The 27,447-nt window shown below is 35.3% G+C and overlaps 1 protein-coding gene and 1 pseudogene across 9 annotated transcripts in view; both read right to left on the bottom strand.

Moving 5' to 3' along the window:
* The window catches only part of RAPGEF2 (Rap guanine nucleotide exchange factor 2), a 181,061-nt gene that overhangs the window by 77,253 nt on the left and 76,361 nt on the right, over positions 1 to 27,447 (bottom strand). For 4 of the 9 annotated variants that reach the window (XM_036233993.1, XM_036233995.1, XM_036233994.1 and 1 more), the window contains exons 5-7: positions 14,347 to 14,422; positions 12,272 to 12,439; positions 9,878 to 9,895 (exon numbers count right to left, since the gene is read on the bottom strand). In XM_036233993.1, the coding sequence (XP_036089886.1) occupies positions 9,878 to 9,895; positions 12,272 to 12,439; positions 14,347 to 14,422 (262 nt within the window). Of the gene's footprint in view, positions 1 to 9,877; positions 9,896 to 12,271; positions 12,440 to 14,346; positions 14,423 to 19,908; positions 21,380 to 21,402; positions 22,602 to 22,639; positions 22,813 to 27,447 lie in introns of those variants that run through there. The other 5 variants (XM_036233997.1, XM_036233992.1, XM_036233996.1 and 2 more) reach the window with 4 other exon arrangements.
* On the bottom strand, positions 9,519 to 9,637 carry LOC118612598 (annotated as a pseudogene).

Genomic DNA, 27,447 nt, shown 5'->3' on the forward strand with positions numbered 1-27,447 from the left:
TCATTAATTAATGTTGTATAGATGGCTGGGATTGCGCAGATGTCCTTGTATAAAACTAGTAACGCAGGTAGATCAATAATGCCACTCCTAGAAATATTAACTAATGCTAACTCTGGGAGTTTGATGCAAAGACATCACCATACAACCAAGATGCTGCTGAGCACCTATTATATCCAAAACATGTAAACTGGAGTATAAGATACTATTTGTTTTCAAAGACTTTACTGGTTCTTCCAAAATGTAACTTTTAACGAACATCTTCATTTTTAAAACCTAACGTCTTCAAATAAATATAAAAACATGTTTTCATAATGGTCCGATGATGCTCATTCTAAAATAAAATGATAGTATTTATAAATGGAAGCATCAATCGATGGACTTCACTACCAGGAATAGAATTGTGACTGCCCCTCTGATATAATTAAATATATTCCAGACAGGAAATACTTCCAAGCAAATTGGCCTGAAAATAGAAGATTGTCTCAATATAGAAAGTTTTCAGATGCCACAGCAATCCTTTAAATGTCCTCTTGAAAAAGAAGTCAGCCTACTGATATGACCACATGAGCTTACGGTGACAATGTTCAATCTTCCTTCTCATACATAAATGAATAAATGAAGCCCAAACCACACATCTAATTTCTCCCTCTCCTTAAAAGCTCTAAAAAGGCAGAGTATTTTACCTATTCATATTTTGGTTGCGCTCTGAAGTTCTTAATTACTACCGTGCTGATATTTTAAAAGGCTAATACTAGAATATTCAACTTTATATATCAGACAATTACGATTGTTCAAACTGCTCACAACTGGCCAGATGAGTCACATTATGAGTGATTATATCTCCTGGTTGTATCATAAAGTAGCAATTCATGGTATTAAAACAGAACGATAAATCTATAATAAAATACTAAACAAAATAAGGCGTTCACTCATTCATTCTACACTTTACTCCTAAGACTAAGTGGGATAGAACAGGAAACAAGAAATCAGGAGTGAACTTCAGATATCATCCTGGTATCTGAGTTCAAGAGCATGACAGACATAAGCAAAATGTATCGTTCGTCATAAGACATGATTATTACTACTAATTGCCTTAGAACAAATGTATAATGAAACCTATTTTTCTTGATGGCTTGTATTTTATAGGAAATAAATGTTTCTCCAAAAACATAAAACGAAATAAAAATCCGTTGGACCAAAATTTAAAAATATATACCACTCCATCCAAAGGACTTTTAAGATGAAAAACGAAAGCAAAAACGAATAAGATATTAATATTATACTCAAACTCCTAGAAAGCATGGTATTTACCATAAAGGTAAAATACAGTGAGAAAGAAAATGAGCCAATTATTAAAAGGAGAAATTTCTGTAAGTGAGAAATAATGCACAAAGCTATGATGATCGGCAGCCGCGTGGTGAGACATTGCAGCTTTCGCCAAAGGAAACCCACCGTTTGAAATCTGAGGAGCAGAAACATTTCCAGTCCTGTTCCAAAGGAAACTTTATCTTTTTAGATATTTTGTGTTCGTAGCTGGTTACTGAATCACACTGAACCTCAGAGCACACTATGAGTTGTAATCCACTTTGTGATGGCAAAGGAAAACTAGTCATTAATGTCTTAAAATAAGTAGAAGCAGCTGATAGAAAAGACGAGGCAATATTTCTAAAAATGAAAACAGATACTCAAAGTAGAGGATAACAAACATAGAAGAGAATTCTAGAAAAACGGTAAGGCTGTTTTAAGAATAAAGACATTTTAAATACGTTGCTAGGTTGCTTGCTTATTTTACACTACCAAATCAAAACAATTTTAATAAGTTTGACGATCCTGAACATTAACTACTAATCGCCCACAGGATGTTGTTAAAACTACCCCTGGTGGTCATCTTTCTAGAGGAGGAACCTAACTCTAGTCTTAGTGATATTAGCATATGACCAAAACCAATTTTTAAAGGGTATCTAACAGACACCTTACAGTTATGATTATACCATACTTCCAAAACACACCAACTTTTGCATTACAAATTTTAAATATTTTATAATTACCCATAATGGCTTAACATTATCTTAATAGAGAAGGGGAGTCGGAAAACTTTTGGGGAGAAACAGGACTTCAAGAAATAAAATTCCCAAAAAGTGCTCTAAATGAAAAAGGCTAAAATAAAGCAAAAACAGCTTTCTTTAAAGATCACTAAGTAACTACAAAATGGATTGACAGTAACGACCCAATACAACTGATATATTTAAAACACAATTATTTAATGTAAAGCTTTTAAAAATTCTTCTAATTCCATCCAAAGTTAACTTAGGATCTTTCCATTTTCTCCTAGTATCTATTAGGGAATTCAGCTGTAAGAAAGAAAAGGAAGTAAGGAGAAAAATCATCCAGGAAACAAGGTCAGGGCCAGCTGCGTAGGCCAGTGATCGAAGCAGTCAGACAGGGCTCTGAGCTCAGAAGGACCCTGCATTTGTCTTTCTCATAGAACATTTTTATTTGAAAAAACAAATACTGGACAAACTATGGTTATTTAGATTTAAGCACTTGGCAGATATTTTCTTGAAAACGAACAAACTGAACTTGTCAATTCAAGGAAAACAGCTGATAGTACTGTTTCCTAATGATAAAATTTTAGCTTTCAAATAAAAATTAGGCTTTTGGAAAATCTATGTCTAACACCGTAAGCTTGACAGCTTCCCAATTACCAAGGCTTTTTAAAAATGAGACTAGTGGTAACAAATGTTTTTTTTTTTTTTTTTGATATTGTATAAGATGTCAAAATTTGGAAGACTGCTTAACTCAGTGACCAATGCACGATCTTTCCAAATCATACATGAGTCAAAAGATCCATTCGATATGCAAGTAAGACAAATAGCTTTTAATAAGAAAAGTCCATTGACATAGTTTTATATTCCTCATTACGAGTAGACCGTTAAGAAACTACCACTTGTTGAGTTTTGGCATAGTGTATCAATAAAATTATTTGAAAAAGCTGTCAAAATACTCCTTCCTTTTCTAACTACCTATCTGTGTGAGGCCAGATTTTCTTCACATGCTTCATTCAACCAGAAAAGCACATCACAACGGAAGTAGATAAGAGAACCCAGCCATCTTCTATAAAGCCAAATATTAAACATATTTACAAAAGTATAAAATAACGCCACTTTCCCTGTAAGTTTTGTTTTGTAAAATAGTTGTTTTCACTTTAAAAATCCTTATACTGATGTATTATTTAACTAATAAATGAATAAATATTTTAAATTTGTTTCCATTTATAATACGGCAAGTAATGCTATAGATAATTCATATAAACAGAAGTTTGTTGGAGTCCTCAAAAAATTTCAAGGAGTTCTGAGATGAAAAATTCTGACAACTACTAACAGATCAACCAGAAAATAGCGTCTTAGCTCTTTTAAAGAATCCTAAGCTACCGTCTTTGGATTCCATTAAGACAAAACTCTGTTTTTATGTAAAATACTACTTCAGCTGCAGCCTCTAGCAACTTAATCTACTTGCAGAATGGTTAGCTGTTGATACTCTTCCAGTATAACTAAACTTAGTACCAAAACTAGGCAAACGTTAGTACCGAAGAGAAAAAGACTAAAGCTATCACGTGCTCATCGATAATGACCATCGTCAAGGGCATTAATATTACAGAAAATATCAAAGAAATCCAAGTAATCTCTCTGCACCCCAGTTGGTTAAGGATATGCTTCTTACGCAAATTAACAAATGACAAAATGGATCTTTTTTTTTCTAAAACCTTTGCTGAGTATTCCAAAATTCCTAACGATTCAAAGATTTTTTTTTAAGGTTCGGTTTAAAAATACATATAAAAAAGTTCATAGGTGGGAAAGGAGTTGAGAGACGGCTGGGAAAATAAAAGGCAAAGGGATTAAGAGGTACAAATGGATAGTCACGGAACAGACATGGGGGTGCAGAGTGTAGCATGGGGCAGATGGTTAATAATGTAATGAATATATAAGGGGTAGGAGAGGTACTAGATTTAGTGGGGTGATCATTTTGCAAGTTATGAGGATCTCTGATCACTATGCTATACAGCTGAAACTGGCATATTATCGTATGCCAACTCTAAGTGGGAAAAAAACTCACTGAATTGTACGATGTAAATGCAAGTAACTAATTGTCTATTTTAATAAAAACAAAAAAAAAAGAGAAAGTAAAAATATGCCAAGAATTTGTGAGAAAAAAAAATGTTAAAACTGTTCCTGTGTTCCTGCTGAAAGAGAAATGGGAAGACTTGAAAAAAGAAAAGCCACCTGATCCCGTGCTTCATCCATAAGAAACTGCTCTAATACAAACGAGTATTCGGTAAGGTTTTTTTTTTTTTTTCTTCTTCAATAGATTCTATAATTATTTTTGTTCCAAAATGTCTTAAAGTTATTTGTCAGTCTATGTATAACTTAAACTGTCACAGAGGATGCTGGGTACATCTGTGAATCGGTTGTGTTCAAGTCAGTCAAAAATGTACTACTGATATTGTTAAAAATGCTAAACTGTACACTTAAGTATGGTTAAGATGGGAAATTTAAAATTATATGTTTTTTACCTCCCAAAAAAGAAAAACCACTGAATTATATATACATTTTAAATAGGTGAATTGGATGGTATGCAAATTATAACTTGATAAAGCTGTTATTTTTTTAAGAAGTCTAAGTTTGCTCCTAATCACCTTTTTTTAATAAAAATAAGTTTACTACCGAGATATAAATAATGACTAATTTTTTTAGAGAATAAGGAGGGAAATTTATATACTTAAATATATATAACATAGTAGACATTTTGAAATTATTTTAATATAAATAATTAAAATATTTCCTCTCACAAGTGATTTAAACCTAACACCTATACATTGAATATAATGCTAGAGTTTCTTCCAGGGGTCAACAGTATCTTCTAGCTAACAGAAAGACATTCAAAGTTCATAATGTTTCAACACTGGATTCATAATCAAAAGAAACATTTCTAGTCACTCGACATTTCAAATAGTAAAAACAGACACCTTAAATGACTGATAATTTAATTGTAAAAAGATCGATTCAGCACTGGTAGTAAGTAGGTCTACATATCGAAGATTTTTCCAAAGAAAGGAGACATTTTTCAAATGAGCATGTAGCACTGCAAAAATCTCATGACCAAAAAAAAAAAAAAATCACATAAGAAATGAAACAGTCCAAGATGAAAAAGATTGTCGCTGTTGAAATTAAAAGCTAACGTTTAGCCAAGTATATTTAAAACATGTACAGGCACAGAGGGCCACCAGTGTTCACGATCGGAGGCAGGACTAAGTGGCAGTGATCTTTTGACAAATAAATTGCTTGAAATGTTGCATGCCTTGCTACACGACACTCTTATTACTTTCAATTTCAAAGTGCAACCAAAAGATGGGTCCCATTATGACATCAATACAAGCTTTCTTTCAAAATGGAATGAAAGAACAGTAAATCCCCCTGGACACGGTGGTTCTGCAGCAGCGATGATGTAATATATAAAAATAGACATCCTCTAACAGAAGCTGAAACTTGGGTAAACAGCACACTGCATACTATTCTCGACTGCCTTGCATGAATTTGCAATGCACACTGTTAATAGCATGATAGAAATCATGCTTTAAACTATTTCCTGATTTACATTTCAATTTCTATGCATCTTCTATATTGTAATTCCCCAATCTGTATCAATTAAAATAACATAAATATCTGATTATGACTGTAAGAAAGGGAAACAGTCCCCCCAAAGCAAGAAGACTGTGACCATGCAGATAGTTCAACATGCTGCATTCTGCCAGAAATTGCAGCACAATATGGCACGGTACTGTTAGAGTCCACCTAATGATGGAGACCTTTCCACGGGGAACTTTCTTGCCGGCTTTCACATGCACCGTGATCTAGGTGAAAAGGAACCAGTAAACCTGCTGATAATGAGTGTGAAAAAGCAAAGGATACTTTTGACACTTCTCTTTAAGGTTCTCTGATGCAAATAATAAAACATCAGGCATGAATGCAATAAATAGTATCTGGCCAAATCTGTGTGTGGGGGGAGGGGGCGGGAGGGGGCTGGTATATATCACCCCTCTTTAACACCCTCTGCACACTCTCCCTTTTCTATTCTTTACTCTCCAATTCGGTTTTCACATTTCTATTGGGATTTCCTGGATTAAAGACTATTTTTCTTTGAACTGAGATATTAAGCCATTTAAGAAGCCACGCCTGTTCCTCAAAGTACCTTGTCTACCTGCTTCCTTAGTCCTTGGAATTTCCCATATATTCGTTGCCCATTGATTCGTCTGCATGCCCTGTGAGACTATCAGGCCACTGAGAACAAGACTCTGTCAGTCCTGTAGACTTTTACAGCCCCAGAATCTGGCACAGACCTGAAACAAGGTGGGTAGTCAACAAATTTCATTAAATGAATAAAAATACATAAATGAAAACACTTAGATGTCCTCTCTATGCGTATTCTAAGAAAGAGAATACACAAATTTTCCTTACTTCTATCTTATTATAATTCACAAATAGGCATCGATGACAATACTTAAGACAAAGGCTTTAGGTCCAATTAAGTAAACAAATGCTTGATGAATTTAAAGAATAATGAAAATACTAAAATTAAGAAATTGTTCCTATATTTGAATAATGTCTACATATGCACATTAACAGATTTTAAAATATTATGAAAAAAATAGTCAGATGGGATATGACATGAACTGTTAAAAGTTAAAATTCTAGGACCTGAATAATCAAGCAATTAGGTAGATATACAAGTTACTGATATAATACTCAAAACATATTCTCTTTCTGTTAAATAAGTATTAGATTAAATTAAGACCCCAGAAAAGTAATGACAAAGCAAAGCCATGCCATAAGTAAAAGTATTACCTATTTCTAATTCAAGAACAGTGGCATAAATCAAAAAGTCTCATGTCAAATAAAAGTATATAATTATGCAAACACTGTAATTTTTCCAGGCATCAATTTCAAAACAAGTTTTGGAACTACCTAAAACTATCCAAAAGTCCATAACTGAAGAAGAAACCAACTTAGATCAAATCGATCTCCTAAAAAAATATTACTTCAGAGATATATAAGACGTAACCTAGGAGTGGTAATATAACCCTTACAAAAAACAGGACTTGTTTTTTATATTATTATAAAGAAATACCTTATTTAAAAAAAAATGGACTTAGTTACATAAGCCTCATACATTAATCATTCTTACATGAGTGCCTCGTTTTATAGATATTGTATTATCACTGACTATAATAAAAAATTATTCCCATAATGTTGTCATATGACATTTAATTCAAATTACATTATATTAACTTAATTTTATGTAATACTTTTTATTATTATGTACATCTGCACCAAGAACTTTAAATCTCATCTACTGAAAAATTCAATACATAAATATTAAACACTGCTATGAAGTGTATGTTCACGCTGCATAAAGAGATCCTAACAAAATTTGTGCAAGATAACTTTTTACATGACCAACCACTGGGTTTTCATTATATTTTGAAAAATTTTGCACTGATTAAAACTTTAAGAATGTGCTTTATGTTATACCATGTTTAAATTCTCCTAAATCAAATTTGTATAAAACAGAGCCATACTTTTTTGGGCAAGTAGCAGTGGGAGTAGAAAGTCAATCAAAACTGCAGAGTGTGAAGAACATTTTAATTATGCAACCAGGCTAGAAAGGCTGTAAATTTCTGAAATGTCCATTGGTACACATAAACTCCACAAGGTAGCGAGGACAAGATTTTTTTCAGCCTTCAGCCTCCTATCTGTACACTCATTGTTCTTCCCAAACTTTTTCTCATTAAAATAAAGGAGAAATTAAAAAGATGACAGAACAGGTATGTGCCAGCTTCTCCGACAGGTAAAAGTTAAGAAGGTCCTTCCTCCCCTCAAGTCCTACGGCCTCTCCTCTCCACTGTTACGCCATTCGGATTTCCCTACCTACAAAAACTGCTAGAATAAATTACTCACGAATGCAGAGAGAGCCTGTAGTTACGGGTGAAACAAACTTTTCCCCGGTGACCCTATTCTGAACCTGGGACAAAGTAAACCTGTCCCAAGTCCCAAGTCCCAAGTCAATCTCCAAATCTTTCAACCTCTGCCAGGAACCTATGTAACACCTGCCTCTATAATCTTTACCCACTCCAAGACTGAAAATTCATGGTGCATCCCATTTTCTGGCTGTTTTAAATAGAGCCTCAAATACATCTTCAAAAGAACAGGATCCAGTATTTTTAATTATGATGATCATGTTGTTGCCAAAATTAGGTTAAGAATATAATCGAAATGTAAGAAAATGCTAATGAAGCCATCTCCAATCTTCCCTTCTCACTGCATTTTAAGATGCGTATTTTCTCTGCAAACATCACACACTTGCCTTGAAAAAATGTCCTCATAACGGTCTACATGAACTATATGAGTATTCGTGTTTCTGAAGAAAATTATTACAATCTGTTTTAAACTGCTGCTACTTATTTAATATTTTTTCAAGTGTATGTAAGGAAAGCTCAAAACACTGGTACAATTAAAAATGTGTTGATATAGTTTTATCAAATTTAAAAATTGTGTAAGAAATTTTTAGATTTACATCATTTAAAAATTAGTGGTCCTTCTAACATACACAATATGGCCACCTGTGGCGTTTTAATATGTAGTTTCTTGTACAGAGCATACAGTATCTGCCTCATTTTAATTTGAAAACCTATAGAAATATTTCACACTTTCAGACAAGGTTATTATAATGGCCCAAGATATCATATTGATAATAGATTTCTAATGCGAATTAAATTTTTCGTGATCTTTTCCCTGTGCAACAAGAAAACACAACTATAAACTTTTACTAGTTACTTAACCTCTTAAGTTTCCAGAGAAGCCAATCACTTTTAATTCTGTGACTACAAACTCCCCAATAACCCAAATTTGACCCATTATTTCAAGAGTATCACTGAAAATCATAGATTAGTCATGTAGCGGCATGAAAGAATTGAGCAAAGGTATTATTAAAGGCCTCTTGATTAAAATAGAGATTGAAATAAAAGCATGAAATCTGGTTAAAAATAAAGCGCAAATAAGAATATACAAGCAATTTTAAATTTGAGTGTCCTTTTTAATTAAGCCTTTATTCTAGCTGATTATAATTTTACCAGTGGTCTCCCAAAATGCTCTCACATGTGGATTCCTAAAATTTAAAGCTTTCACCTACAGCATATAAAATGAAAATTTATAATGGGTTCTCCATAAGCTTTCACACAAAAAGCAATTAAACTCCCATTAGATCTGTCTTTCTCTCTTCATTTCTTTATCTGTAAAGCAGATTAGCGAAGAAAGTGCTCCACTCATTCTTAAAAATAAATAGGTTGCACTTTTTTTTTTTTTTTTTTTTTTTTGGCGAGGCAACCCTTGGTTGACCTCACAGATTGCAAAGACATTGTTGGCTTACGATCCCTTATTATTATTTGTTTTTAATTTATTTTTTTATACCTACAGCACCTGGTCTTCCTAGGTGGTCTCCCATCCAAGTACTAACCAGGCCGGACCCTGCTTAGCTTCTGAGATCAGATGGAATCAGGCTTGATCAGGGTGGCATGGACGGAGACTAATTCTTTCTTCAAAGAAGGTGGGCAATTCGCCCCCAGGCCTGCATGAATAAAGCAGCCTGTGCCATAACCTAAACCACTAATAGCTTCGAATTTTTAAGAGATTTTACTAATGCAGGGCAAAATACAAAAGTACAAGACCAAGCAAAACACATCGATATTATAAACTCATTAGTTACAAAGGCAAATTCACAAATAAACTGAGATTAGTATTAGGAGACCACACACAAATTACAATACCTGAGATTTAGTGCATTCCTTTGAGCCAAAATGAAATGAGTGCCATAAAGGAGGAAAGGAAAAGATGAGAATTATCAGACATGCTATACAGTACATCTGCCAAAATGAAGATAATGTTAAAATTAGGTTAAGCATGATCATATAGAATTGGCTATATGTATAACGTTCTCTATGTTCTTTGGCCATGCACTTGAAATGCACTTGCAATCATTTAAAAATCACCTGTGAAATATGAACATGCATCTTATAAATAAACTTTCCATCCTTAGTCCCACCCTAGTAGGGTACTTTCAAAGTGAAATATTTCTTAAGAATAAGATGACTTAGGACTAATGTAGAATAGTAATTTTCATTTATTCTTTTTAGCCTGTGTTATTATGTATATAGAATAAAACTGTTTACCTAAGTTAAAATCATGTATTTAGGGTAAAACGATGCATGTTATATAAATATAATTAAAACACAATTTGCACAAAAAAAACAGAATCCAATATTTTCAATTAAAACCATGTTGTTGCCAATCTAAATTCATTTAGTAAAAATAGTATCAACATGCTACAAATTAGTAAACCAGCACACGATCCATTAGCAATCAAGTTAAATTTTTCATCCTAGTTCTGAATTTTCCCTAACAAAAGTAACCTGTTGACCAGGTAAGACTTTTTTTTAAAACCACTGAAAAAAAAAAAAAAACAGTAAGCTTGTAAATAAAACACACACACGTTTTGAAAATTAGATGAAAAATGGAGTCACGTGGGGAAAGTGAGTGACGTATTCCATAGAGGAGGAAAACATGGCCATGGGAGAGATAAACGGTTATAAAATGACCCTCCCAAATTAAGTGTGACAAATATGACTATAAAATTAAACCAATCAGCATTAACACTGAATTTTAAGAAATCGAGACTCCCACTAACTTCCATTAAGTACGGAATCTGATTTGAAAAAATAATTATAAACCAGAAAGTATATTAACAATATTAATACTTGGCTAAAATATTATAATATATTATACTATAATATGTACAACTATTTTTAATCTATGTTTCCTTCTTCCATGATGTTACATCAACACTAAAAATACTACCTTCTTTAACAGACAATGGTAACAAAAAAACCTTTCATAGATTTTTTTTTTTGTTAATACCAAGTCTCTCCAACAGACAAAGATGCCTTTATGATGAGCGAAAAGCAACCCTTTCCAAACGAGCTCAATGAAAGGATTCAACTATGAAATTCATGTTAAGTTAAAATAGTGCATGGGTACTGAGAGGAGTAGGCGGGTAGCTGGTGGTCAAAACTGCTCAAATATCCAAAGACAAAGAGCTCACACACAGAACATGGGAAGTGTGTGTATAAAATATATCATTTAAAGTTACTATATATTGAGTACACAGTTTTAAGTCTGTATACATCTTCCCATGCCTTTTGTAGTTATACTTATGTGTAAAAGAAATAAAAACAGGTAAAAAAAATGAGAAATGTAAAGCAATTCTCAGTTACTAATTTTTTTATATTTTAAAATTAATTTCACATATAATAACTACTCATTTGATGATATTGTATATATAGATAAAACACCTTCAGCCTTATTATGACATGTATAAATTCAAGCTACTTTCTTTGTGAAAACAGAAATCCTCAGTTATATTTGCAACTATTTTAGATTGGCCATCAGGGGAAATATGTATAGTGCAGTTAAGCAGAAAAAAAAAATAAGAAAAATAATGCTTAAAATGGCTTATATTGGACTCTTGTAAAAATCACTCATCTGTTCCTTGGTTTTCTCAACATGAAAATTTTACTTATCAAATATTTATGAATAATAATTCATAAATTCCAATGACAATCAAACGAGCTACAGCATTTAAGAGAACCTTGTCACTGTCTGAAATACTTCAGACAATCTTTAAAATGATGAGATTTTAAAAACCATCATTTCAAATTATGCTTATCTCACTATATCAGATTAAAAAAAATTATCAGATAATAATCTCGAAATGTCAGGAAAAGCTTAGAAAATAATATGTTATACACACATACAGTTTTTGCATAAAAAAAAACAGACATACTAGTTACTGGGGTGAAGAGTGTGCTACAATTTTAGATTAAGTGAAGAACTTAAAATATCCCAATTAGAATTGTACATGCTGATCAGAAAGCGGATCTTCAGAGAATGTTTTAAGAAATAAATAATCAATGTATTTTGATATCTTATTTTAACGCTCTTTAAAATGTATTCATATTATGTGTGTTGTTTCCAGCAAAATAAGCACTTTGGAGATGTATATCACGGAAAGGAATCATTCATTAAAAATAGAAAATTTAAGTCTTTTCACAAAACTCCCAACAAAAAACTAAAAATAAATAGAAATATCGTACTTGTATACTTACCGTATGATAGCCTCTAGGCAAAGGTGGTTTGCCCACAGGATAAGGATCCACAGTATCAATAATTGTTTGTCTTTCACCTTTCTGGTTGATTTTTCTAAATCTCCTCCGAGACTGTCGATGAGAAGCTTGACGCTGAAAATATTCTTCATTTTCATCCATATAGTCCACCTGAAATAAAACCCCCTCGAGATTTCATTTCTTCAAATACGACATTCCATAATTAATGTTAGGTGCAGGACAAAACTTACAGACAGTCCATAGTCATTCATTTGGCAAAGACATTTGTAGATACACTATCTAGACAGACTTCAAGTGTTTTTGAACTTCTCTGGAACTAACTGGCTTTGAGTAACTTTTCTTTTAGGAAGAGGCATTTTCAGTTCCACTTAGGACAATATGGGTAACTCTTGAATTTCCTGTGGTTTCAATGGGGAGGATACTTTCAGTAGTCTTTGTACTGATTCAGTAGTAAAAAAACTCACAGGCTACATGACCACGCATTGTGAAAGCAAGTGTCTCATTGTTCACTAAGGCACAAAAATGCCAACACATATGAGTAAATCTGCAAAAACCCCAGAATCCCAAATGACTTCAACAAGACTGCTAGGGAGGATGGCTTTGGTAGATTACCTAAGGGTTTCTCTTCCTGCTTTTATTCTTGGATTCAGTTTCATTTATATATATATATATATATATATATATATATATATATATATATATATATATATATAAAAATAGTGTTATTTAAGAAAAACATAATTCCTCATTTTAAACATTTTGGAAACTCTGATGAATGGACTGATAGAGACTAAAAGTTACATTAGGTTAATTCCCATCATATTTATATAATGAAAATGTGACTGCTCACAAGAGGCATATTTAGATGTTAAAACGATTCTCGTGCTGGCAAACCTGGTAGTGTGTACATTCGGGAAGTATAAAATCCTCAAGCAAGACTGAAGATCAAAAAACCTTCAGAAAAACCCAAAAATAGCACTAACGGAGACCAAGATCTCCAGGAACTATCTAAAAATGTTTTAAGACCTGTTGCAACAAGGTCCTATATCTGACTACATTTTTCCAATCCTGTATCTTTCCTCACCACCATACCACTTTCTCACTTAAGAGTAAATTTTGTGAAATTTTACCGAAAGTTTCACCAGTTTTGACTGGGAAGCTCTTTTCTGATGGAATTCCTCTTTTACATCATAGGGGAAAACCCTATATCTTTTCTGAAAATAGACTGGCAGTCTACCAAATACTCTATTAATGTGAATTAAAAGTTTCCATTATTATTTATAATAGGCCGTCATTGATTTTATAGAGTTTTCCTTCCCAGATAAGATGCTGGATGGAGAATAACATGAATATCAATATCAACTGAACATCTACACTGAGAGTTCCTTCCATCTCATTTTTGGTGCTGATTTTATAAAAAGGGGTGATATCGTCCTATTTAAAATCACTTTTACATAGTAAGGAAGAATGTGACAGGCTTTTTTTAAAGCATCAAAAAATGATGCTAATATTTATTTTAACATTATGTTTTATATATATGTCTTATCTAAATATATTTTTTAAATTACACAATTCAGTTAAAAGATAAAGATCTCAGCAAAGCGTTTATAACCAGCAAACGAGTTCCCCAATTTTCTTTCAATTAGTTAAAAGAGCTGAAGTGATTTCCTTATGGTAATTGTTGCCTGAATACATATCACTGTGACTCATTTAAATATCTCACTTATTACAATCAATATTTGGAGAGCTAATATCCTGCTATTCAAAGATTCTCCTTGAATTTCAATTAAATGGTATGACCACAGATTGATTTACAAAGTTTAATCATCAAACATTCAGGTACTTGTCCCCTTTAGACTTTCTATCTTTTCCATTTAATTAAATCCTATAAATAATTACAATATGATTACGAACTCAAATTCTGATAAAAAATTATTAAATAAATATATCCAAACTTATAAAATATGCAATACACTATTAGAAGTAGTTCATGAAAATGCTTTTAATTTCATAACTTTTTTTAGGGGGGAAAAAAGTCTTCACAGGAGCATTCTTACCACGATCATTTCAGAAGGCTCCAATACAATGCATTCACAGCCCCGTCTGAAGCTTCCTGCGGACCGCTTGCCAAAACTGGAGAAGAAGAAAAAGATTCAGGGAACATAAATTGTGAATTTAAGCCGACCCTCAAGAAAAATAAAAATGAAAATGAAAATCAAAAGTGACGACAAAAAGTACACACTGGAGAAAGAGAAACTATCTTTAATCATTATTCACAAAAAAAAAAATAGCATGGAATCATTAGCTTTCTGGAAATTCCAACACAATGTTTTCAAATGAATAATGTATGTAAAGGAGAATCAGTGTGAACATGTTTCATGGTAGGCTGTTTTAAATCATTCCTACTTAGATGAAGATTGAGAGTATTCTAATAGGGATGGGAAATTAATCAATGGCAAACTACAAAAATATCCAAAGAAAGTATAAAGTATATGCAGTCTCTTCTATAACTTAGGCCACTTAAGTTAATTTAAACATTTCTTTCACCTACACAGTATGCTTAATTTTCTAAATTTTCAAATCAACCTATGCTAAAATTTGTAAAATCAACAGTAGTTAACCCAAAGACACTTTGTCTTTAGCTATGAAGAGATTTAAGTTACTAAAAGCCCACATTCCTCTTGAAAACTTTGCACTAGAGAACTTAAACATGGCGACTTTGCCTTGTCTGTGAGAACAAGCATCTTAACACTAAAGCGGATTTATTCTGTCTGACATACCTATATGCCAACTAGAATCATGAAGAGAAAATCCTGGCCAAGCGAGGTAGGGAATCCTGACTTGCTCTACAAATGCATGCCTACCCCTGTCCATTCACAGCTGCAAAAATCTTCCCTTCCCCTCGGTTAGCATTTTTAGTAATTATCCTTGAGATAATTACTAAATGTATCCTTGAGAAAAATGAAGAAAAAAAATCTTCCAAAGAACTATTTATCAAACAATTTTTTCTAAGTCAAGTACACAATTCGAGTGGACTATGAAAATTCTTGTTCCATTGAGAGTCCTCTTTAAAAATCATGGCACACACTGTTATGAAACTATAGAGAAAAAGTCACATAAGTGTATTTTTCATACACTTAAAATGACCTGAATTTTTAAATATTCTTTTTTTGGTTTACAACTAAACACCACTAAAAGTACATAAAATCTTCACTGCACATGAAAATTTTTTTCTGGTTTCTGAAACTACAAATTGCAATTTAATTTTTTACAATAAAGCTTATAATTTAATGGTACACTAGAAATTAAGAAATAATCTCAATGTGTTACTAAAATATTTGGCAAGTTTTACGGCATCGTGGTCCATTTAATCCTGTTACATAAAAAATATAAATTGTGTGTTTAAGGTGTATTAGTAATAAAATAACATTAAAATCCAAAGAAAATCAAGACTATATGACTATAAGTTTTATCCTATTAAGTTATAGAACGAGACAGGTTTTATAAACATAATGATCAAATGGTTTTCCTTTTTTAAAAATTTACTTAGTAAAAATATCATAAATGTTTATACTGTATACGATGCTCATATAAAAAAATAACAACATGTTTTACAAATTGTAGCAACAAATGAGGTAAAGTCCACACAAATAAACTCTATGGCAGTCATTTATTTTATGCCTAATTCTTGCACCAACAACTCACTGTTTCAGAATTAAGGCTTTAAACTCTCTCACCAATTAGCCATCAATCAGTTCAATAGAAATTTGTGGCTAGTAAGAAATTCACATTTTTATTTATATTAACACAATTATTTTAGGGATGAAAAGTTTGCGTACCCTAAAATGTGCTACACAAATATCTCCATGAAAGTTTTCTAGAAAGCAAGCTGCACTAGAATCTGATGAAACTTTGTTTGAAGCCACAATAGGCTCAAGTTCTACTGACCGTTACTAAGAAGTAAACTATAGGAAAAAGAGTGGACCCTCCATCAGATTAATTTCTTGAATATGCTGAGCGGAGGAGGCAAGTGCACACAGAACACATTCTAGCACGGCAGAATAAATGACTTTCTTTATTCAAAAATCTATTTTTTTCAAACACAGCCAAGAACCCAGAGGAAAGAGTAGCCGCAAAAGAGCCAAAGCATAGGTCATAACTGTATGGGCTGGGCCTCCTCAATGCAAAGCCTCCTCCTGACTCTCAGTGAGATGACTTACTCGTGGTTTACAAACCAGAAGCCAGAGGGTAAGAGGAAAGAGAGGAGTAATGAAAAAAGTCGGCTAGAAAATTCATTCAATCCACAACATACTTTTGCCTCTACTGTCTTATTCTTTGAAACAATAATATATAAACCAAAGTAAGTATCACTATTTAATAAGTTTTCAAAAATCTTTGACCAAGTTTTATACAAATAAACTCATAAAAATTCAGTTTTGGAAAATAAGTGCAGAGATTTTAAAAAAAAAAAAAGGCAACCAGATAGAGACATATAGGAGATAAGAATCCCCCACAGATGACCTTAAGACCAATTCTTTGAAATATTTTAGGTGATAGTACAAAGAAATGGAGAGAAATCTTCAGGTTTGCAAATGATACATCAACTTTTAGAGAGTAAAACACGAAACAAAGCCAGTAAGAATAAAGACATTTAATAAAGTTGCATGTAAGTACAAGAAAGCACTAATGAGAGCATCCAATGTGCAAATGAAATATTCTTTGTAAAAAGTGACCAAACACACACAGCATTTAGTACACTAAAAAATAAAGGGTTCTCATGTTTCAGTTTAAAAAAAAAAAGAAAAAGAAAAACAGACGTCATTAAAGACATTAGCACAGTAAGCTGCTAACGTAAAAATAAATAAATAAATAACAACCAAGACACACCTCAATGATAGACACACCAGAAAGGACTAAAAAATAAAAATCATTATACATATCCTTATAGGACACCATGTAAACCTATGCTAGAGCACTGCCCTAGAAAAGTTTTTAAGAGGTAAAACACAAAACCAAAAAGTTTCCAAACCAAACCTAAGGGAATCCAAAGGGTTTTTCTACAAGACCAGGGGCACTAATTAAAAGGATATTCATTCAGTCTTAATAACAAACAGCAGCTGGAAGTCGATATCATTTCAGTTTCTAAAATAATGATTTAAGAAAATTTGGAAATGATACAGATTAAAGTAATAGGGTAACTTTTAAAGTATATGACAACCATTAAAGGGTTTAAGATAAGTCTAAAATAGGTAAGGACTGTTCAAAAGCCATGGGACTATATTCTGCTCCAAATTCTTGGCGCAACTGTCAGAAATGGACAAATAATCCTATCGAATGCTTCTTTTTTGTTATTATGTCTTATAAGAGGCTATACAAAGTGATCTACAGATTCAATGCAATCCTTCTTAAAATCTCAACAGCCTTTTCTGTAGAATAGAAAAGCCAATCTTCAAATTCATCCAGACTTGCAAGAGGCCCTAATTAGCCAGACGGTTTTGAAAAAGAACAAACCCAGAGAACTCACACTTCTCGAGTTTGAAATGTCCTACAAAGCTGCAGTAATTAAAACACAGTGTGGCACTGGCCTAAAGACAGACATAAATGAAATAAAATTGAGAGACTACAAATAAACTCACATATCTGTGACCAACTAAATTTTGATGAGGGCTCCATGTTCATTCAATGAGGGAAAAAAAGTTTGTTCAACAAATGTGTGAGACGATTGTATTTATACATGAAAAAGATTAACGTTGGGCTCCTACCTCTCATCATGAATTAAAAATCAACTCGAAATGGATCACTGACTTATAAAAAAAAAAGAGAGAGAGACAAAACCGTAAAACCCTTACAAAAAATAGGGATAAGTCCTCATCACCTTGGATTCAGCAATGGATTTTTAGATACGAAACCAAAAGCGCAAGCAACAAAAGGAAAAACAGATAAACTGAACTTCATCAAAATTAAAAACGTCTGTGCATCAAAGAACATTACCAAGAAACCGCAAAGAGAGTCTACGGAATGGGAGAAAATATTTGCAAACCAAACATCTGAGGAGGGTTTAACATCTAGAATACTAAAGAATCCAACAACAAAAAGACAAACGACCCAATTAAAAAAGGGCAAACGCCCTGATAAATCTTTCTCCAAAGACAATATACAAGTAGCCAATGAGAACATGAATTGTTCAACACTCTTAGTCATTAGGGCAAAGCAAATCAAAACCACAATGAGATACAATTTCATATGTGATACCAGATGTGAATAAGATATTAGGATAGCCATAATTTAAAAAAATAACAATAACAAGTGTTGTAAAAAAAGAATATAGAGAACTTGGAACCCTTGTCCTTTGCTGGTGGAAGTATAAAATGGCACAGTCACTGTGGAAACCAGTTTGGCGCTTCCTCGAAAAGTGAAACGTAGAATTACCACGTGAGCCAACAATTCCACCACTGGATAAATACTCAAAACACTGAAAACGGGAACTCAAACAGATATCTGTACGCCAACGTTCACTGCAGCATTATTCACAACAGCCAAACGGTGAAAACTGTGAAAGGCAGAGATACATCTGTATGAATTTTTCAAAATTCTTACAAGAGAAACTTATCGAGAGGCTTTTTGTTTTAGAGGCTTTTGTTTTAGATTTTTGTTTCTTAGCAAATTTCTGGGACCTGAATAAGACAAAGTAGGAACTCTACTCTGACCAAACCTTAGGGACAAAGGAAGAAGAGGTAAGTTCAATGACTGAAGTTCAATGACTGAACTATGCCATTGATAAACCCGGAACCAAAATCTTCTCTACATTCGTTTAGCAATGAAGTGATAGAAGTTGTGGGTAAAAGGAAAATTAGGAAGAGATTGAAAAAATTAACGAATATTACTGAAATATTTAAAATCAGAGTTCCGAAGACAGTCAATTATACCTACATTTTTCCTTCACCCCGCATTAATCTCACTTTTATTTCATCCCTGGCCATAAATTAGAGGTGACCTCCCGCCATCGCCATCTCCCCATATGTGTGGGGGGAGGGAGAGAATTGTGCTTCCTCTTCCTTTCCAAATGATCACTGGACACATATTAGAATAACTATAAACCCCGTGATCAATACAGAGCTTATAAGAAACTCGCTAAATATGGCCCCTAATCTTTAGTTTGTGTTGAGTGAGCATGATGGGTTAAATAAAAATAATGTCATATTTTCTCCTATAACTGCATCATAAACTATAATGGATTTATAGAATTTCAGGATTGATAAAAAAAAAAAACTTTTAAAATTATATAGTATAAAGGGTCTCTTGGCATCTTTTTCTCTTCGGGTTCACACCTGAAAGTATGGCTTAACCGTTGTGCTACATCAAAGTCCTCAGTAAATTAGATCAATGTTTAACCACTATGCTGTATACCTGAAACTGACATAAAATAATTCTGAGTGCCAAGTCTAATCGAAGAATAGAAATTACAAAAAAAAAAAAAAAAAGGTCTTTAAACATCTGGATCTAGAAAATGCCTCCAAGTGATTGTAACAGGTAGGTCTGTGCATCTTACACTCCCTCGGAGGGCTTGGTCCCTCCAGCGCAATTCTCATTTCCCAACTGGAGAAACTGAGCCAACCCACCTGAAAGTCAATTCCACGAGAAGCCCGAAATGACAACTTAGACTCGGTGACGCAGGATTCCGGTGTCCGGGCATTGACCTTACCCTTCCCTCGCTCTCTTCTGTAGCCCCTTTCCCACGTCCAAGAACCTAAACTCTAGTCTTTGGTGAGCCTGAGGCTGATGAGGAGCAATTCCTGGATCTCCTCAGGAACACCGCTATCGCGGCTCACGCCCACCCAATGACAAGCGGGGGACAGAGCGTTGTTGAAAGGTGGCTTCTCAGAGGTTGGCTAGGCGCGCTCGCTAGCTTAGTGGAGGGAAAAACACGAATCAGCTTTTGTAATTCCGAAGGCGATTCAAATTCACCAAAATTACAAATGCCCCTCAGGAGCCTGGGGGTCACCCTGGAACAGTCAAAGATCTGAATGTCAAATCTATAAAGATCTTGCCTCCCCGGGAGGCTGCCTCCAGGACTTCAACTCATAGAACATCTGCTTCTTTGACATGGCACTTGTAACACCACATACCAAGATAAACAGAGATATTTTTAAACTACAAACTCTTTAGCTTTTAAAGTGATATAGCTTCTTTTTTACTTTGAATTAAAATATTTTTTAAAGTTAATCGCAGTCTTCTAGCAGTTTATCATTCTATGTGTACATACTTATATACACATTGTGCAAGACGTAAATAGAATATACATGTGAATAACTGTCCTTCAAAAACGAGAAGGACGTAGGGAACAGTTATTAATGAGACTTGGCCCGAATATTTAAAAATCTGCTCGTCTTTTCTATACCAGATACCAGCCTTTTGTAAGAGGCTATGAAGTCAGAGAAGAGGAGACAGGGAGAGACAGATTTGTTTTAAGAATGTTGACAGTCTTCTGGTTCTACACAGCATGAAAATTTAATTATTATAGTCTATTTTACATCTTTCTAAATTCTTTGGTATAAATAAATAGGTTGTACAGCCTGGCTTTCAAAATTCGACTTCGAAATATTTCAAAAATGTCCTTATAATCTTATATTAACCACAGGACAACTAACTAATGCAGGTTTACTTTGCGTCAATCTACTGGTTCTCTGAGATACTTTAGAAAAGAAATTAAACTCATAACAAATAATTAATGAAAAAAAAAACACTTGCGGCGTTACAAGGAGATTATTCCTAAACGCTCCTATCCTCTTAGTACAACTAACTAAAGAACACTTGCTGCAAAAACAGTTTAACAATCCAGATTTTCATGCCCACTCAATTGTTTGCTACACTTTTAGTACATGACATAGTTAAGACTTAAAAATTGTTCCGCAAATTGAAATAAACTACGTTCCATATTTTTACAGGTACAAAAGTGAATGACTTCATAATACCAAAAATATGCAGACCAAAAATTATGAAATAACTAGTTTCCTACAGAATGTAGAACAGAGAAAAATTTAATAGCCTGATAAACTTTTAAGTTCAAGACTCACAACAAGAGAGCATAAATGTTTGAGAATATCGAGTCTTACCTAGTTTTCATAAATACCCATCGGTAGTGATGGACCAGACGGGGCGTTGCAGGCTCTTACTCTGGTAAGGCCGGCCTTTTCTAAGTTTCTGTGACCACATTTTCCCCCTCCCAAGTCGATTCAAGAGCACCAGCATGAGTTTCCACGAAAGGCCGGCGCTGAAGACAGAAGCCTCTTCTATCAAGTGTCCCTAGAGTCGCCCTCTGTATGGGCCTCTGCATTCCTGCTGTACGTCAGAACTGCCCAGTGGAATGCAGGCCCTGGTGTTGGAATGTAAACTTACTCATGTCGGGCTATACCCTGTAGGGCAATACCCAGCACTCGAACCGAGATTATACTGGCAGGCGATCCCAACTGACAAAGAGATTAAAAATGTAATGCTCCAAGATATCAATTTTTCATGCCTGCATTTCTAGAAAATGATAAGCAGTTACTAAATTTTACTTTCTTCCTTTAAATCTAACTAGATGACTGGAATGACGCATTCAAACAAAAATCAATGCACTTATTTAGGACTTACAAAAAAATATTCACATTAATACTGTTTTTAGATAGCAGAATGCCAGTTAATGTCAAGAAAAAAAATCCAGCGAGGAAGCGCTGAGGTCATCCATTTCATTCTCAAAAATCAGTAGAATACACAGGAATAAATTTTAAGAGGATAAATTATTTAAGAAGAAAGTGGTTTGAAAAGACTTACCATAAAAATGCATTTAATCTATTTTTAAATATTTGGTCTTCACCCGTCAATTTAACCACGAAAAAAGTAATAGCTATTTAAAACACACACACACACACACACACACACACACACACACACACACACACCCCCCCCCCGAGCACGCGTATAAGCTGCACGTATGTGTAAATCACAAACTGTTTATAAAGCATGGCCTTTAACGGGCTCCTATTTCAGAAGTCACTACTTGGGAAAACTAAACACACAATTAAGCATCTCTGAATTTCTTTCGAGGCTCCTTGAGAACCATCCCAACAATAACGACTGTACACAGACGGACAGAGGCGTGCTCCTCTGCGCAGTGAGTGGACCCCAACATTTAACCTTCGCTTCTAAAAACAGAGCCCACGGAAGAAACTGCACGCGGAGAGGCCTCAGGGCTCTGTTTTCCCCTCCGTTCGTTCCTCGGTCGCCCGTTGTCTGTTTAACTACAGGAGAAGTACTAAATCTTCTGAGATGTCTGTTATGAACATTTTAATTCTTTTTAAAAAATCTGACCTGCGCTGTCTTCGGCAGTGTCTGTGAGGCGCCGGCGAGCGCAGTGGTGGGGCCCCCTCCCCGAGGAGCCGTCTTCTCGGCAGCCGCGGGCGGCCCCATTCCCCCAGAGTCCCCTCCCAGGGAGTCCGCGCGGCCTGGCTCGTGCCGAGAGCCAGCATTCCTTCTGCCGGCTAATTTCCTGCTCCGATGACCCCCCCGCCCCACCCCTGCTGGCTGCAGTGATGCGTTAGGCATGTCGCATGGGCCCCGTTTCCGCATACCAGCCTCATGACCTCAGCGGCTGCCTGACAGCCGCTCTTTATCAGTTCCTCTTAATTCATCATCTTACTCTCCTGGAAGTCAAGGGCAAGCGGGAGAATCTGCGATGTCTGCTCTGCTGGGAGTCCTCAACCAAAGGGCTGCGCGCCGACCCGCAGACCTGGTTTGAAGGATTATCGTGGGAAAGACCGGCCTCGGTTTAAATGGAAGCAACATGTGAAAAGTTGGAAAGAGGCCGATTGTCTTCATGTTCCCCTGTCAAGAATAAAGAGGTGGCTCTTACCTCGGCTGTATCGGGGTGAAGACAGCGAGCAAGCAATTTTTCTCTCTTGCCACAATCGAAACCGGCCGGCACGAGGACTCCACTTTGATAGTGTCTATGGCCTCGTGACCAAACTGCCAGAGAACAGCTCAGCTAAACTGATCTGCAGCTATCCGTCTACACAGCAGCACAACACAGGTCTCTGCTGATCACAGCGCTCTCTCTGTGTGTGCCGATGGCGGCTGATCAGTTTGTACAGAAGTCATGGACCAGAACAGCGGTCCCCTTCGGCATCCAGACCCAGGCCCTACCCAGACGCCCTCGTTAAATGGTCGCCATTTCACCGTGCACAACTCACCACGCATGGGTTGAAGAGACGGGGAAGCCTAGCTCTAATATCTTATCTAAAAATGACCTAGTTTTTATAAAATTCATTGGAGGGAAAATAAACAATTATATTAAGAAGTAACCGAACAGTTCTATGTGACTCATTAATGAGAAAAATGGCCGATCAATTCAAATGAACAGTTGAGATTGGCCCTAAACCAGAAAGAAGATGAACCGATTTCAAGAATGGTGACCAAACATCCGAAATCCTTTAAAGTCCTACAAACAGCACCAACCCCCCAAAAATCTGGCATGTGCCATAAAAGCAGTTGAAATAATAGGCATGTCTCTGTAAGTGAGAACGTGAACAAATAATTCCGGCCATGTGAATAGTACTGCATTTATAATTTCTGGAAATTAAAGAAACAAATTTCCAAGAAAGGAAAAGCATAAACATATATATATATATATATATATATATATATATATAATTTCTTACAAAGAAATTAAGTAATAAAGTGCCAATTTATTTAAGGCAACAATGAAACGTGGACATTTCTCACATGCTGTACTTAGCTTGTTTCGTCTTGTTTTGTAGGTAATTTTTCCTTCCAATTCCACTAATAAGTAACACAGACAATATTGCTTAACCTCTATTTCAGCTCTTCCATTATAGAATGAGGTGGTAAAATCCTACTACTTATCACCAAAAGTAAATACTTCGGAATAAATCCAACAAAGAATGTACATGATCTGTACACTAAAGACTACAATGGGGGGTACTAACCTTGCAAATGAAAATTGTATAAGACAAACAAAAGATGAGACATACCATGTTCATAGTTTAGAAGGCCTGACATCATTAGGATTATAAACCTTTCCACACTGATCTACAGATTCAATGCAATTCCAACCAAATCCTAACAAACACTTAACACTGAGAAGCTGATTTTAGAATTTACACAGAAAGGCAAAGATATAGAAAAGCTAAAACAATTCTGATAAAGTACAAAGACGGGGATTTACCTACATAAAGCTGCACAAATGAACACAAAGTGGTATTATTCATATGACATGTAGATTGATTTAGAATAAAGACTCCAGAAACGGACCAAAACAAATATGGAACTGCTTTTGAACAAATGCGCCAAGGAACTTGAATGGATAAAAAAAAATATTCTTCTCATGTCTATCACCACACAACAAAATTAACTCAAAATGAATTAAGGACCTAAATATAAAAACCTGAAATAATAAATTGCATAGAAGAAAACATACGTACTAAACTGACAGACCTTAAATTTAAAGAGCATTTTATGAATTTGATCTCAAAGGCAAGGGAAATAAAAGCAAAAATAAATGAATGGGACTATATCAAACTAAAAATCTTCTGCTAGCAAAAGAAACTGTCTACAAAGCAAAGAGACAACCTTCCGAAAATATATTTATAAGCAACGCCTCTGATAAGGGCTTAATATCCAAAATATACAAAGAACTCATACAACTCAGTAACAACAAAAGAACAAACAATCGAATTAAAAAAATGAGCAGAGGAACTGGACAGACGCCTCTCCCAAAAAGACATACAAATGGCCAACAAACATATAAAAGGATAATCAACTTCACTAGCTATTAGGGAAATGCGAATCAAAATCACAATGAGATACCATCTCACACATGTTAGAATGGCTATTATCAACAGGACAAGTAATAACAAGTGTTGGAGAGGATGCAGAGAAAAAGGAGCCCCCATACACTGCTGGTGGGACGGCGGATTGGTACAATCACTATGAACCACAGTAATGGAGGTTTCTCAAAAAACTCAGGATTGATCTACCGTTCAATCCAGCCATTCCTCTAATGCAGGTGTTCTTAATCTCCAGGCCACTGGTCCACGGCAGGTGAGGAACCAGGCTGCGCAGCAGGAGGGGAGGGGCGGGCAGGCGAGCAAAGCGCTGCACCCCAGTACTAGCTAGCATCACGACGTCGGCTCCGCCTCGCATCATCAGGCATTATTAAGCTATTATTTCACTTTATATGTTTCGATTATTTCTTAATTCTTGAAGCGCTTTTAAACATTTTCCGGCACATCCAAAAAATAAAGTTGAATACACAACATAAAGTCATTTCCTTTAACACTCAAATATATAATGTCATTGGCTTTAATACATATTTAATTATATAAAGATGTGTATGAATTATTTAAACACATGTGTGTATGTACATTATTTATATACATACAGAATACAATGTCCCTGAACTATGACTAATGGGAAATTTTAGTTTAATAAAGACATTCCGATTTCACCAAGTATAATTTGCTTCATATATCAATCTGTCTCTTAACAATATTTCTTATTCTTATTACTTTCTATTAGTGTTCCCAAGACTGAAAGCATGCTTCTTTAAACAAAAACAAACTTAGTTGCTATACATTTTAAGAGACTTTGAATTCATAAGGTGAAACAGTAATTCCCACCCCACGCCCCGAAACAACTGTGGTACAAACAAGGGTTGTGAGTTCCTCTACACCCAAGAGCAGACAAACAGTTCAAACATTTTACAGAGAAAAACTATATTGTATTTCGGTGACACGCGCATGTTATACTTCAAAACCTTTATGAAATATAATATTTACTTCTGCAAGAGAAACTCATACTGCAAACAGGAACTCCTAGGGTGAACTCTCACACACTCATTGATACCAAGGATCATAAAATGACAAATTCCCTGAGTGAAGACCTCAAACATCATATGACCTGTGATATCACACCAGCTCAACACACAGAAACATCAGAGTCCTCCCTAGTAAGGCTACTTACCTTGTGAAGACACTACCAGATAAAGCCGGTATTCCAAAGAGTGCGCGAAGCTGGCCTTTATATGCACGGCACATCTGTACAGTTGTAGTTATAGCAACCAAATCCCCAACTTGACCCGGCAACTGAACTCCCTCTCCAGAGAACTGCTTTGCTCTGTGCATGAGGTATCACATCAGAATATGATTTAAAAGGGGAAGGGGTGGTCTAAAAAATGCTAAGAACCATATCGGCTTTCCAGGTTGAAGACGTTTCATACCGAAGCAGAAAGTACAACGAATCCCCGAAAGGGGAACGTTAGAGGAGACCCCATTGCATGGTTAACCTACTTTACTCCACTCCTTTAATTTAGAGACCGGTCTTCTCTCAAATTTAACACAGCATATATTTACATCAAGTGCACCTAACCTCTCCCTTCGATCCGTCGACTTTAGTCAAATCGAGCCTGCATCTGTTTCAGAATTTTGCCTTATTTGGATCTATTTATCAGTATTTCCCTAAAATCTTTAATATATATACATATATATATCTCTTTACCTTCTATGTGTCCAGGGAATACTTGGACTGGAGTCGACTTTAGGCAGGACGAGTAGGAATTACAGATGATGTAAGACCTCAGGCAGTATGGCTAAGCTGAGGACGAGGAGGGAAGAACGGTCTAGCGCAGAAAGATAACTAACGCGCCGGGAGATCGTGAGAAGGAACCAAGGAGCAAGTGTGCCCGCGGCTGGGGCTGCCTCCTCCAACACCCATTCTCCTCTTTCTCCTTAGCAGGGTATTTTTACATTACTATGTTTAGCGGGGCACACCCGCATCGCATCTCAGAATAAAGCGCGACATGCCTCAGGGCTCCCAGGTGGCCCGAAGTAGCCATGTGACTACATTCTGGACAAATGAGATCTAAAAAGAAATGTTGTTGCAAGGGAGCCGATTCGGATGGAAGTTCATTTTTCGCCCTCGGGGAGCTCCCCCTGCTCCCAGCTTCCACGACGGACACGCCGGGTGGAGCCGGGCAGCCACCTCAGGCCATGAACTGGCGACCCTGACGATGGAAGCCACGTGCTAACGGGAGACATGGAAGCAGAGCCACCGCCCCAGGCCACCCGCCTCACAGCTCTTGAGCCCCTGCTGTGTTTAAGCCA

Source organism: Rousettus aegyptiacus, unplaced genomic scaffold (genome assembly GCF_014176215.1).
Source record: "Rousettus aegyptiacus isolate mRouAeg1 unplaced genomic scaffold, mRouAeg1.p scaffold_m13_p_16, whole genome shotgun sequence".
NCBI lineage: Eukaryota > Metazoa > Chordata > Mammalia > Chiroptera > Pteropodidae > Rousettus > Rousettus aegyptiacus.